This window comes from Amia ocellicauda, chromosome 1 (assembly GCF_036373705.1).
Source record: "Amia ocellicauda isolate fAmiCal2 chromosome 1, fAmiCal2.hap1, whole genome shotgun sequence".
Lineage (NCBI taxonomy): Eukaryota > Metazoa > Chordata > Actinopteri > Amiiformes > Amiidae > Amia > Amia ocellicauda.
This window is the reverse complement of record NC_089850.1, coordinates 45,901,305-45,916,618: the sequence shown is the minus strand read 5'-3', so window position 1 is coordinate 45,916,618 and position 15,314 is coordinate 45,901,305. Positions and strand designations below refer to the sequence as shown.

The 15,314-nt window shown below is 37.0% G+C and overlaps 1 protein-coding gene across 10 annotated transcripts in view; it reads right to left on the bottom strand.

Annotated features, from left to right (window-relative positions):
• Positions 1-4,814, bottom strand: part of LOC136751361 (DNA (cytosine-5)-methyltransferase 3A) — a 152,600-nt gene extending 147,786 nt beyond the window's left edge. For 9 of the 10 annotated variants that reach the window (XM_066706926.1, XM_066706953.1, XM_066706945.1 and 6 more), the window contains exons 1-2: positions 4,683-4,814; positions 269-477 (exon numbers count right to left, since the gene is read on the bottom strand). In XM_066706926.1, the coding sequence (XP_066563023.1) occupies positions 269-346 (78 nt within the window). In that variant the 5' untranslated portion in view covers positions 347-477; positions 4,683-4,814. The remainder of the gene's footprint in view (positions 1-268; positions 478-4,682) is intronic. The other variant, XM_066706986.1, reaches the window with a different exon arrangement.
• Positions 4,815-15,314: the final 10,500 nt, after the last annotated feature.

The following is a 15,314-nucleotide window of genomic DNA, read 5'->3' as shown; positions in this document are numbered from 1 at the left end:
AGAACACGTATGTATTCGAGGTGTAATGTGTTACGCAATCATAATAAAATAACATCTGGTTACATTCGACCAGTTTATTATTATTAATATTATTATTATTGTAATCAGATGGTCTATTTTGCAGGTTTGCGGGGCTCTGCGGCTCAGACCAGACAGCCTCCCTGCGGCGTCCTCCTCCAGCAGCGCGGGGTGGCGTGTGATGGCGGACGATCACAATAAACACATTCGATCCCATTGATTGTAACTGGTCAACAACGCCGGTCCTTACCATGGTAACGGCAGCTGCGTCATACTCGTAGTCTGAACTTTTGAACGAGGTCGTGGTGGCGGCGGCGTTGGACGGCATCACCGAAACAATATAGGTTAAAACAAAATGAATCACAAAACATAAAACTAAAGTCAAATCAAATAAAAGTTAAAATAAAATAAAATAAAAAAGAACTGGGTGGAGCCTCCTCTCTCAAATCTTCCTTTTCCCTGTGGATAAACCAAAAAAAAAAAAAAATGAATGTTATTTAGAGTTATACAGCACTCATATATACTACTGGTTTAGCTTCAAGTATTTGATTGCACTTTATTATGTCACGGACATATCCGTTTAGTCAAATGTTTGCTATGGCCTTCACACTCTTACATAAGCCAGCACAAATATCAATGTATAAGGCAACATCTTTGAAGGTACAGAAAATGCGGTGTAGGTAATACGGAACATTTCAAATTCAACCCACCTACTGTAAATCTGACAGCCTATATAATAAGAAGAAAGTTTGAAAGCTGTCATTGACTCTCATGCGTTGATAGAGAGAAACAATGTAATTAGGGAAGATTAACAAACTGGAACATGATTATGGGATGGGATTAAGAAGCTTACAACTGTTTTAAATATAATGTGAAGATATAATATAAAGGGTATGATATATATATATATATATATATATATATATATATATATATATATATATATATTATAACTTAACAGTATATTCAATCGCCCAGTTGAGGGGTTTTTCAAAATCACGAAATCTGTGGTGTTGTGTAGCTATAATAAAGCCTGCCCTTCTTGTGTGCTCCCTCTCCAAAAGCGTTAACATGGCGGGCGTTGAATCCTTGCCAACATTTATGTTCTCGTTTTACTTCACGTCCTGAGAGAGAACACTGCTTGCATCTTTGCAAATATTTGAATAATGTCTTCCTTTTATTTATTAGGTGCCCCCCCTGTCATTCTTTCTATAGCCCTATATGTGACAGGACAATATACCGCTGCAAGCCTTTTCTTTCTGTATCAGACAGGCGCAACCTTTCTCCCTGCCTCGCTGTTTTAGAAACCAGATGGGTTTATGTATTTAAACATACAAAACACACACACCGAAATTACACGGTACCGGTGGATCCTATATTGGTACTTTACAAATGGATCAATTTAAACGCAGTTTGCACCTAGGCTGCAGTTTTTAGCACATCATGTGATTCTGATCAGATACATATCCAGAATGAACGAAACTTTCGCATTTTGTCGAGCTTTGGTACAAAATATAGGCTATTGTAGGAATCAAATTATAATTAACATGGTGTGGAATTGACAAATTAACCCATGCCATTTGGCCATCATGAACTGTGTCTTCCGTAATGGAGAGAACACGTTTGTAAAGGATATATTATGTAAAACTTAAAATTAAGAAATGTGTCTCTGTGATCGTGTATTCGGACATGGCTCTTGGTTAAAAGCACATAACCGTGGACATGTTGGCATCATACAACTTTAAGCAAAATCTTTATTTTTTATTTTTCGCAACGTCCTTAATCAGATATAATAACAAAAATGCATAGAGGAGCTCTGATAACAGCACGTAGGGGAGTAGAGTACGTCATAACACCTGTTGCTAAGGACGACCATGCCACCATTCTGAATGACGTCCTTGACAATCGTCACTTTTTCACACAGGAATCTTCCAGAGACTCACAAAATACCTTACGTGAATTGTCATTTCAAGAAACCTACGTCCGTTGGGGCCTTTTAAATATTATCATTTTGTTCTGTTCCAGACAAAATATATTTTAAACATCATATATTTTAATGATAAACAATAAGTTTTAAGTAGTTTTAACTAATTGAAATCTGACACACTAATATTGCCATTAAGGAAAGTAAATTATGGAATAGGTCAAGGATAAGAATGATGAACTGCAACATTTCTACAGGACAGATATGGACCATTCCTGCTTCAAAGCCATTTAACTGTCCATTAGAAAAGACAAGTCCAGCCTCTTTAAAACAGATCGCCCAATCTTGTCCAGTCAGTAAATGCAAATGCTAAATTATACACCCAGACTGTCTCTCGCCCTCTCTCTCTCTATATATATATACATATAGAAATGGATGCATGTTATCTAAAATTAAATAATATATCCACTTAAAGAAAAGAGTGATAACGATGTTGTACACGTTGGGATCGCTTAACATGACGTGATTTGAATTAAAAATATAGGTATAGGTTTCCCTTTTACTTGGTTTAGTATTACAAGTCTCCCAGCTGATAGTTAGTTAAATTATTGCACCATAGATTAAGATGACCATTTCTGTAAATTACCTGTCTGATGACGGTTTTCTGGATCTTTGCCGGGAAAAATAGCAGTGCAAGGATTAATTTAGAAATATGCGTAAAATGTCCGTAAAAGAAACAATAAAATAATAATACAATACATAACTTGATAACTTTCCCTAGGTAGAGGAGGGGCGCTCAAAATTAACTATTTTATTTCTAATTTGGGGTTGGCAAGTGGGTAAACGTTTTTCAACTTACATTTGTCAAATTACGTCCATACACTATAACATTATTATTCTTATTCTTATTCTTATTATGAGTAGTTTTGAAGAAACGATCGGACCCTTCCTAATGTTATTCAGGAACGCTGAGTCATCAGGTGTGGACCTGCCTAACTTTACCTGAATGACCAACATTTTCATTCTCTGTAACACGTTTAACAATGCAACTACTGTATAAAATCACATAATTAGAAAATAAGAAAATTAAGAAAACATATGGATATCAAATTAATTACTTAATTAATTAATTGATTAGTTAATTAATTCATATTTAATAGTAGGCCAATTAAGTCGAAATTAAAATGCTGTAGGTTATAGGCGTGATTGTGGTGTAGTTGTAGCCTACCAGGTAAAATGTTGTTTACATGGTAAAGGCTCATCATGAAACACCTTATGGAAACACCTTGACAATCTATTAATTAATTAATGCATTTATTTATTTGGCCTATTTGAACTTTTCGGTGATCTTAAACGAATCCCATTAGATTCAATCATTATGCCCATTTAAAATTGGGTATTGAGCAAAAGTAAAGTGAAACTAAATCAATAAATAATCACAACTGGGAGCACATCTGTGTCGAGGTTACTGCACACAGCACCTGTAAATGGAATTGTGTTCACATATAGAGCCCTTAAACTTATTGGTAGAACTCATGTTAATTTGTGCAGAGAAAGTTATTTTTCTAATCAGTGTCATATTGTATTTGAGGACATTGTGTGTGCATATGAATAAGATTTGAGTTTATAGTCCATACATTCCCAATGCACACACTTCTCAGACAGATGGACAACACAATCAGACAGACAGGTTGGACGCACAGGTAGAAAACACGCATTTTGTGTTTCTTTGCTAAAGGAAAAAGTAATGTGTGAGTAAACTTCTTCCACGGAAACCCTTTACATAAAAAATCACATATATGTAGGTCAAAATCTGCATTGATGAAATAAAGCTAATTTTAACCTCATTCTGATACCAACAATGGCATTAAGAATTAAAAAAAAACATCTGCAACTGTATATGAAGTCTATGGCCACTTTTTCGCATCTTCCTTAAAAGCATGCATACTAAAATTAAGTTATTCCGATTTATTTTTTAAATAGACATGCATGGCCCTCAGGGTTTGAAAACCAAATGCTGCTGTCTGTAGTTGGGACAGTGATGTAGATTCCCCCTAAAAGAAGCGAGGACAAGTTTTAAACGGAATAATTTCAAGATAAGAACATGTCAAAGTCGGGCTAAATTGCATGCTATTTTATGACTTATCACTTTGTTTCTGCACGATTTAGTCAATTTTAAAAGTAGCCTAATACTGCAAGACCCATGCACAAAAAAATGGCCCCAGTGTCCATATCAGTCACAAATCAATTGTCACCTAATTGGGTTATTGTTTCATTAGTGACGTCATGATGCCAATTAAACCAATACACCCTAACCGATTCTCCAACCCGTCCAAAGACAGTTCAACTGCATGTCTCTCCAGGACACATCTGCAATTGTGCAAAAAAAAAAAAAGCAAACCTACTTATCTTCAGTATTAGCATTACAACACCCGTTTTGACTATCTTTGACACACATACACATATATATATATAATTCAAATATGAAGCAAAAAAAGGCAGATGTGGCCGTTGAATGTATTCCTTGCTCTGTTGCCACAAAAGCTGTCCCCAAGTTCAAGTGCAGATCGCAACGTCTAAACCACACATCTGCAAAAGCCCCAAAATGCTGCCAGTTTCTCCCACCATTAAATACCTCCCTATCTGTGGTTTCACTAAGGAGCTTAAGAGGTTACCCCGTCTGAAGGGTCTCTGACTGCGGGCCGAGGTGTCTTAATTAGTGGATCACAGTGTTAATTACCCGTTTTGCCAGTCCCAGGCCTGGACCTTTTCGTTTTTCGCTAGCTCCCGGATCTTCCTTCTGCTTCTCTCCCTGTCCTCCTCCTCCCCAGCCGGCGAGGCCTCCTCCAGCTGCTCCGCTAGCACTGCAGAGGCCGACACACTCGATGGGATTCCGCTGGGTCCTAAGGACGTCTGGTTTACCCGGATGACGTCATCGCTGGGAAGAAGATAGACAAGCTTCTCAGTCACTTTTCTTGAGGATCATCAGTACTTCGTGGGTGAGGTGTAAGGCAGAAAAGTAAAAAGGGAGAAAAGATGAGCAATATTAATCAGACACGTACAGGTCTAGGCTCTTTCACACCAGAGCAATTCCAAGGTGACCATAGGGTGAGTAGTGTGACATCCCAAACTTCAGTTCAGACTTCAATTGTATTGTAAACCTACAGGGAATTTACCATGACACACTGTTGGCGTAGAGTTAATAACAGTCTGATACAGAGCAATGCAACAAGTTATACAACAAATCAAAAATATAGTGCATGACAGCTACAAAACATGAAGTGAATAGCAGTTATTGACATGGACAGTGTCAGACAGCACAATGCTACTGGTACAAGTTACTATATAGATACTACGGAATGCTTTGGAATTGTTTAAATAAAATATAAGCTATAGTTTCAACAAATCCTTATCTTCCGTCATTTCATTTTCACACCATAAGATTACATAAAGCGAAATATGTTTTAACACAATGCAGAGCATGGAAGTTTGACAACATTTTCATTATCTATTGATATTCCACAGTACTTTTGATCAAATACAGACATTGATGCAGAAATGCGTAATGATGTTTTCCTCATGTTAATATTACCTGCCAATGTTTTGGATATTTTCCCATGTATTTATCCTCAAGACTATGCTATTATCAAAAATAATATGTGTGTCTGTGTGTAGTATGTGTACACATGGACCACACTAAAAGGTCTCTCTCAGTATGATGTAGTAAAGGAGTTATCCTAAATTATATTCATCTATTGACCAGTGTCCAATGTATTTTCTTTGCATATTATATGCATTGAAGGGGATTGGCCTGACACTCAACTACTCTTCAGTCTGTCTAGCATTTCAAGCCTTTGCACATATTCTAAATGGACTGAAAGAAATGTCTAGTGCAGGTGAGTACATGTGATGCTTCCCATTAATGTCCGACAAACTTACTGGCCCTTCTCACTATCTTAAAAGCAAATATGGGAAATAGCCCAGGTACAGAGGGTTAGGGTTAGGGTGGGCTGTTGTCACTTAAACAACATAGCTTTGAAGGTTTCTGTACATTGAAAAGGAAAAGGGTCCAAATAAAGGGTCATGTGATTTGAAATGCCTCAAAAGTTACCTTAAAAAAATAATAAAGCAGAAGGACAACTGAATATTCAAGAAATTCAAAAGTTGTTAAATCTTCCCATTTGGGTAGGAATTGCCTCATGAGTAGGAATATCACTCATCCTAACATGGCAGTGAAATATATGACAGTAAGACAGTATCACCCATTCAGTCTTTAAGTTTGGTCACATGTTTTTTTTTTTCATTCTCAGATTTAATTGAATTAAACCTTCTACAATGCTAATGTTCCCAATTGAGCGTGCATGATCTCTTTTATAAGTATATATTGTTTTGTGCTTCAACATGCAATGGTGTGTACACTAGCATTTGAAACAGTTGTGAGTGTACTCCTGTACATATTTGACAAACACTTTATAAATCATAGCAGCAGTAAATCAGTAAACTAAATCCCAGACTGTAGGTCTGCTGCACCTATTGCACATGGCTAATTTACATCAGTTCAGTGATTTTAATGTGCAGATGATCTGGACGCAATCAAATCTTCAACCCAGCCACCAATCACAAATTAACAACATATTACTCATGGTAGGTTTGCTTTGGGGGGAAAAAATACTCTGTTAGGTGTGCTTGTGGTTGATGGGTTTCGTCTTGGTGGGGGCCCTCTTGCAATTTCAAATGCTAATTTGTATTAGATTGAAATGTTCTGTGCACACAGTTCAAAACTCCTCCTTTGTGAGGATCTCTCTTAAAGTATATCCTTGTGTCTGAATTAGAATTAATTGCCCATTATCATATTTAGATATTACAAGGAGGGGTCTTTATATAATATTAAATATATCAATTTAGTTAAGGACAGATGTGATTACCTTAATTGCTGAAGAGTGAACAAGAAGCAAGAATTTTGGAGTATACCACTAGTTGCTGAGTATATTATTATTATTATTATTATTATATATTTATTTGTCTTAATTTAATATTAACTGTCTTGCTGTCAATGTTTCTTTTTAAAATTTTGAATAACATCTTTTAGTGATATGAAATGTTAAAAACTGCAAAAATGTGAATTAAACAAATCATTTCTGAATTTCAGCTGTCTAGGGTTTGCACCAGATTTGCTGACGATGGTTCACATGTCTTGTTCTGCCCAGATAAACTGTTTCCTTTCTGATTTAAAGTCTCTGCTGCAGTACTTGACTTAAGTTTAATATGTTTACATGAGAATGTATAACTCCACATTATTAAGTTTTACATATACATATTTAACATTTAAATATGTACTATTCCTTAAGCAATTAAACATCTTATCACATAACTTTTACTTTAGCAGGGCAAAACAAAACTGAGATACAGAGTTCTGAGTCACTTAGGAATATCGTATCACAGGTGACTAGAGATACTCTTATTCAGACTAAAATGTAAGGATGTGATAGGTAATGAATCAGGCTAAGCCAGTTACACATGCAAGTCATATTACTAAAGACCATTCACACTAAATCCCTGAGAACTGATCCTCCTATACGATCCTACAGACACATTGTATATGTCACCTTACCGAGAGGCAAGCAGGAGAGTATTGTGTTTCTGATGCTCTGGGCAATGTCAGTGGCATACTGCTGAGAGCACCGATTTAGGACCTTCCACCTTATCTACATTTTTGGACACTGAAACATCCTTTCTGAAAATATCATCCTGATTTATATACGTATATCCACATTTAATAATAATAATAATACACACATACAAAAACAACAACAACAACAACAACAACAGTAAAACACTTTACAAATCATGTTACATGCACTATTCATTCTTTCTAAAGGACCCATCACATATGTTTACATAATGACAGGGCGTTTTCCTCGTTGTGACAGTCTGTGTTAAACCTCATGCCATTGTATGTTGATAGATACAATCAGGTCCTTGATTTTTCCCCTCAGCAACATGCCATTGCAGTTCTGAGTGTATTATTCACATTACAAACTCACACACACACTCCCATAAAGAGTCATTTAATTAATTATGGAAAAGTAACAGTTTAAATTTTCCTGTAATATGTTTTACTACTATTCCATTTTTATTGTATTATATTTATTCTTACAGGTGTAATGGATTTTATTTTTGTGATAGGTGATGGAATTCTCTTAGTGCAGATTGTGAAATAATCTTAAAGATTTAAGCTTTGGTTTTAACTAAATTATGTATTCATTTATTTATGTGTATGCATTTATTTGATATAACAGAAGATAATATGATTAATTTAGTAAAATACATTTCTATAATACATTCTTTTGGAATTTTGCTGACTATAGTTTTCTTGAATAGATATTTTGTGGTGTCTTTCAGCAAAGACTTAAGGATTTTAAATTCAGTCCAGCCTTCATAGTTTCTCACCACATTTCTATAGAAATATTTTGTGTCAAATTTAAGGCAGTTACTTTTGCTAGTAAGGCAAGCCCAGCTATATTAATCATTTTTGTGGAGCAATTGCTGTTTAGGATCAATTATTTTAATCCTTTGACCTAAAATTGGCATATCTAACAGAAGTTGTCAATTTGTGGAACGATAGATCAAGCAAAAGCATCCCAGACTTCTGAAATATCCTTGCATTTCTCCAAAAGTTACATCGATGTATCTTTGCCAAAGACTCGTCTATCACAAGACAGTGTTTGTTAGATTTGATTCAAGTGGATTAAAGGACACAGGCTGCAGGCACATTGGCAAGACATCATGCTATACTTCAAAATGAAAGTGTCTGGAATGAAACAATATTTATTTCAGCATTTCAAATTGCATTACATACATTACTTGTTGCTGCTATGAACTTCACCAAGAAAGAAACATTTCCTGCAAAATGTTGAAAAGGAGAAGGAACAGCGAACGTCAGGTTATCTTAAAAACAAGTTTAATTTTGGTTGATGGGACCTGTACAGATTGAATCCTATTGCAGATATTTCCAATCATATTTGTTTGCCCTCTTAAAATAAATCACACTCATGACATCAGAGGTATTCTCATTTCTAAGAAGAGAAAAAAAAGAGTAAATAAATAGTTCTGCCAAATCTCTGGAACACCCCTTGCCCTACTTGGATTACATTATACATTTAATGCCAGTCTTGTGATAAGATTATCTTTTATCCCTGTTATAAACACAATGCCCTGGCCAAGGCTGTAGAATATTTTAAATTTAATTGATTTCCAGCGACTGCAAATATAAATGGATATCAAGATAAAGCCCGGGAGGATTATCCGAAGGCAGCTACAGACACATGTAACCCTGACATATGATACTATATCCAGCTGATACCTTTGTAATCCAAAAACACAAGAAACAAACGCCAGATGTAGCTTACATGGTTTAAAAGGCAGATAAAAACAACCCCTTCCAAAAAAAAAGATGTGCTGCCGTAATTGTATGCAAAAATAAATACATAAATAAAAATCACAAATAAAAGAGGACGGGGAAACTGCTGAAACTTCTAGGGTTGCAGTTCACAGTGTGCCCACTAGGTAGAGCAGTTCTTTGCAGTGTCATGTACATCTGTATGTTACACATAATACAGGGGAAGAGAGCAAACATAAATACATTCTTTACCATCCTGGCACTCTTTGTTATGGTATCAAAAGGCAGCCTGATGTGATTTATTTGGACTGAAAGTATATGTGAGGATCAATCAACAGATAACGTCTCTCATCTCTCCCAACACATGCAGGAGTTCAGTCAAGGACAGCTGCATGACACGGCAGCTCTGCAGCCTGGGAGAACCCCATGCCGGGAGAGCCGGAGTCACTAAACTAAATTCATGCCACTTCCACACTTCCCGCTGTTTAACCATGCAATGACCTTCACAAGAATAGTGAAGAGTATGTCATTGTGGTTCATGTCGTGTTCTTTCAGCAGTTACGTGTGCAGCATTGTATACATTAATACAAATAATCTGTAGGATTAAACACGTGGAGACTGTTACAATGTCTTATTGATTCAAGCAATTCCTTGAATTTTTGACTTGTTAAGCAAACCACACAACATTGTGGGCAAGTTGTTCTACACACCCACTACTGCAGGACGTCCTGTGTTTACAATTGTACATTTGCCTGTCTGTCTGTCTGTCTGTGTCTGCTGCTCAGGTCACTGTATTGAGCTGGAAGTAACCTTGTAAACTGCCTTTCAGATTTATTTTTTGTTTTGGATACTTTATATTGGGTATTGCCATGTCGTCCCACAATCCCTGGACAGTTTGAAACCATCTGGGAATGTACAATTTCCCTTAAACTGAAGGACATTCATGTGTATACAAGCTACTTCACCTTTTCTAAGATAGATAGTTGCTTAATTAGAGTATGCGGGTAATTAGTGATCAACTGAGCCTCACTGCCTCTCAACAGACCAGATGAATGGCTGAGCAAAGTTACTGACCTGACTGGTACTAAAAACACCATGTTGTGGTGCTTTATTATTAACAGCAAATAAAGGTGAACTTTAAGAAGTTATATATAAACAATTTGAAGAATATATATTACAATTACAATTAACATATGTATTGAATCAACTGCACACACTAATGAAGAACAAATATTAACTTTAGCAAAGGTGTTATAGATCATTAATTACATAGATAATTACATAATTTACTCTTAATTTTTAAATCCTGTTCTGTGTTGACATGGAGTTATGGGTCTGGATGGGAAACCTTATTAAAAGCAGAGAGCAGGAATACAGGTTTTGTTTTGTTGTGATGCACTAGAGAAATCATGCATTTTAGGCATATTGTGAAGCAGAAATAATAACCAGTATAATGGGGTGGTACACTTGTCAAAACACTAGTTTGTATTTTTCTGCGCTGGTAACCAGATGTGAGAGGAGAACTTAGTCTGACAGACACCATGGCAACACCATTATGCTATTGATTTTTAATTTTTTTGGTGTGTTTGTTTGTTTGTCTGTTTAAGAATTGTAGGCTTGACAGACACAAATGAGTGACATCTAGTGTGCTTTTTATAATTGACATAAAAAGTAGACTATGTTTAATTAATACAAATGGAGACTCAATCATCCTGTCTCCCCTGTAGTGCCAGGTGCCTTCCAGTCAGTAATGGAAGCATACTACTGTGTGTGGCACGGTGCCCACTGCGCTGCACAGAAAAGTAGAATTCATGAAAGGGTTTGATGGTGCTGTCCTTCCTTCATCCCCCAAAAATCAGCTGATGTCTCCTTCAGTCTTCATTCTGCTTGTATGAATAAAACATTTGATAATACTAAAGGGATATGCTTGCTGTTTGTAAATGAACCCTTTGTGTTAATTCAACTTGTACTTGTTCAGGTCTAAATTAAAACTAAGACACTGGCCCTTTCTTTTTCCCAGCTCATTGAACTGGAGTTTGGGAGAAACTTCAGGCTGGGTGTACATTTTCTTCCATTTAGATAGCCCTTGTTTGACTAGTTTATTGCCTGCTGATAAACGCTCTCCAGTGTTAATCCTGCTAGATTTAAATACTCCCTTTGAGACTATTGACCACACTAATTTACCAATTTATCTTGAGAGTTCACTGGGTTGTATGGAGACCCAAGGTGAATGTTGTGTGTGTTTTACTTGTTTTCCTATTGCAATGGCATAAGTGGAACTGTGGTGTCTAGTATATTTTTTATCAAATACGTAAAGTTGCTTTTCATTTTCCAAGCCTGATTTTGTATTCCACATCTGTGTCTTAGCACCCAAGGAATTTTGCTAATTTACATCGCTCCTCTTTTCTCCTCCCACTTGGTATTTTGCCACAAAAAAAAGCATGTTGTCAGGATTTCTGATAATCAATTGAAACCTAATTAATTAATGTCTGGGATTCCATTTTGTTCTTTAATTCTACGATTGAATCTATATTTTGAAAATATTAAAACTAATCAAAACAATAGCTTCTGCTGTGCCCATTAAACCAAGTTTATGCATCCCTTTGTATTAATCAAACAATTGTATAAATATTATGGTAACACTTTACAATAAGTCTCCCAGTTACAGTGTATTTGCATTGTGGTTACTCATAAGAACAGTGTAATTATGCATTATTACAATGTACTTAATGTGTACAATTTATTAAAGGTATATGTAAGTACACAATTGTCCACCGGGAGGCTACCTTTGGAGCTAAATTGGGCGTGGCCCACTTTTTAAACATTAAGTACATTGTAATCATGCATAATTACACTTTACTTATGAGTACCTACAGATGTAGTTACTGAGTACCTACTATGTAAATACACTGTAACTAAGGAGACTTATTGTAAACTGTTACCAATATAATTAATGCATATGGATAGGAAATGTATGGGGCGACAAATGTAAATTGATGCACAATTTCTTTGTGTATTTTTTCACAGATTTAATTTAAATCTTACTTATTTCCAGATTTTAAAAATAATTAAGCATTTTTCCAACACATTTATAAATATTTAGATTTTTTAAATAAATACTTAAATAAATGCAAATGTTTTCTATCCTCAATTAAATAACCTATTGATTTAAAAGGTGATCAGTGATGTTCCAGGTGGTTATTTGTGTATTAGTGTGTAGTGTTTCAAAGACCCCCTTATTGATTGTTGATAATTCAATCATCATCCTTCCTCCTTTCCATCTCCCCAGGCACATCTGTACAGATCACAGAAATTATGACCCATTATAAAAAACAAATACATACCATATCAACTGATTAGATTGCCAGTAGATAGTTTAATTACAAGATGCTAGTATTATGATCATAAATATGTCTGTAAATGTACACTATTAATGTACTACGAGCAATTATGCATGCCTCCTGAAGCTTTCCCTGATCATAATTACATTCCAGTGTAGCACGATATGTAATAGCACTTAAAACGGCATCCGATGGGACCCAGTGTCCTCAGTGAAACCTATTGCAAAACCTTTACTGTCTTGCAATGCAGTCAATAAGCTCAGTTTGAAGTGACTTGTCCTCCCATTTCCCATCCCAACGAAGATCGAAACGTTGATTTGTCCTTGCTTTCATAAAAAAATCATATTCTGAGCATATACACTCACCTAAAGGATTATTAGGAACACCATACTAATACTGTGTTTGACCCCCTTTCGCCTTCAGAACTGCCTTAATTCTATGTGGCATTGATTCAACAAGGTGCTGAAAGCATTCTTTAGAAATGTTGGCCCATATTGATAGGATAGCATCTTGCAGTTGATGGAGATTTGTGGGATGCACATCCAGGGCACGAAGCTCCCGTTCCACCACATCCCAAAGATGCTCTATTGGGTTGAGATCTGGTGACTGTGGGGGCCAGTTTAGTACAGTGAACTCATTGTCATGTTCAAGAAACCAATTTGAAATGATTCGACCTTTGTGACATGGTGCATTATCCTGCTGGAAGTAGCCATCAGAGGATGGGTACATGGTGGTCATAAAGGGATTGACATGGTCAGAAACAATGCTCAGGTAGGCCGTGGCATTTAAACGATGCCCAATTGGCACTAAGGGGCCTAAAGTGTGCCAAGAAAACATCCCCCACACCATTACACCACCACCACCAGCCTGCACAGTGGTAACACGGCATGATGGATCCATGTTCTCATTCTGTTTACGCCAAATTTTGACTCTACTATCTGAATGTCTCAACAGAAATCGAGACTCATCAGACCAGGCAACATTTTTCCAGTCTTCAACTGTCCAATTTTGGTGAGCTTGTGCAAATTGTAGCCTCTTTTTCCTATTTGTAGTGGAGATGAGTGGTACCCGGTGGGGTCTTCTGCTGTTGTAGCCCATCCGCCTCAAGGTTGTAGGTGTTGTGGCTTCACAAATGCTTTGCTGCATACCTCGGTTGTAACGAGTGGTTATTTCAGTCAAAGTTGCTCTTCTATCAGCTTGAATCAGTCGGCCCATTCTCCTCTGACCTCTAGCATCAACAAGGCATTTTCGCCCACAGGACTGCCGCATACTGGATGTTTTTCCCTTTTCACACCATTCTTTGTAAACCTTAGAAATGGTTGTGCGTGAAAATCCCAGTAACTGAGCAGATTGTGAAATACTCAGACCGGCCCGTCTGGCACCAACAACCATGCCACGCTCAAAATTGCTTAAATCACCTTTCTTTCCCATTCAGACATTCAGTTTGGATTTCAGGAGATTGTCTTGACCAGGACCACACCCCTAAATGCATTGAAGCAACTGCCATGTGATTGGTTGGTTAGATAATTGCATTAATGAGAAATTGAACAGGTGTTCCTAATAATCCTTTAGGTGAGTGTATATGTAAGTGTGCGGCCTCTGCTTTAACTCTACTGAGAATTCCTCTCCTCTCTTGCCTGGACACTCAGTTCCTCTCAATCACCCCAGTCTGTGTGGATCTGTCCCCTCTGAGACACCGTCTGCATTCATGACTGATAGGTCTAATACAACATACTCCCTTCTCATCCCAAAACATGGTAACAGTGCATCTCTTCCCTGGCATGCTATAGCTGTCTTCTCAAAATAACACCAACCCACCTTGTTTCTAGGCTGGACAACTCCCTGCATCAGCCACTCTGTTCTTTTCTTTCACAGAGCCCAGAGCTGGGGTCCATTGTCTTTCTTCAATTCTCAGTTCAGTCTCACTTCTGTAACTCTGATATTTTTAAATTCCAGAATGGAAATGGAATTGAACCTACAACTGTGGTCTGGTGTAATTGTTCTGCCTGGCTTCCCCTGTCTGCCATCTTTCTGTTCACATGCAACTTGAGACACTTGAGCTGGCCATCTTACTAATAGTAGAAAGAATAACAAAGGAGACATGGCAGTGCTGTGCCGCCAATCTTCATCTTTCTTGTGCTCAATACAGTGAGGGAAAAAAGTATTTTATCCCCTGTTGATTTTGTACGTTTGCCCACTGACAAAGAAATGATCAGTCTATCATTTTAATGGTAGGTGTATTTTAACAGTGAGAGACAGAATAACAACAAAAAAATCCAGAAAAACGCATTTCAAAAAAGTTATAAATTGATTTGCATGTTAATGAGGGAAATAAGTATTTGACCCCTTCGACTTAGTACTTGGTGGCAAAACCCTTGTTGGCAATCACAGAGGTCAGATGTTTCTTGTAGTTGGCCACCAGGTTTGCACACATCTCAGGAGGGATTTTGTCCCACTCCTCTTTGCAGATCCTCTCCAAGTCATTAAGGTTTCGAGGCTGACGTTTGGCAACTCGAACCTTCAGCTCCCTCCACAGATTTTCTATGGGATTAAGGTCTGGAGACTGGCTAGGCCACTCCAGGACCTCTGAATCATTCAGATGTTCACTGGCAAACTTCAGACGGGCCTGTAC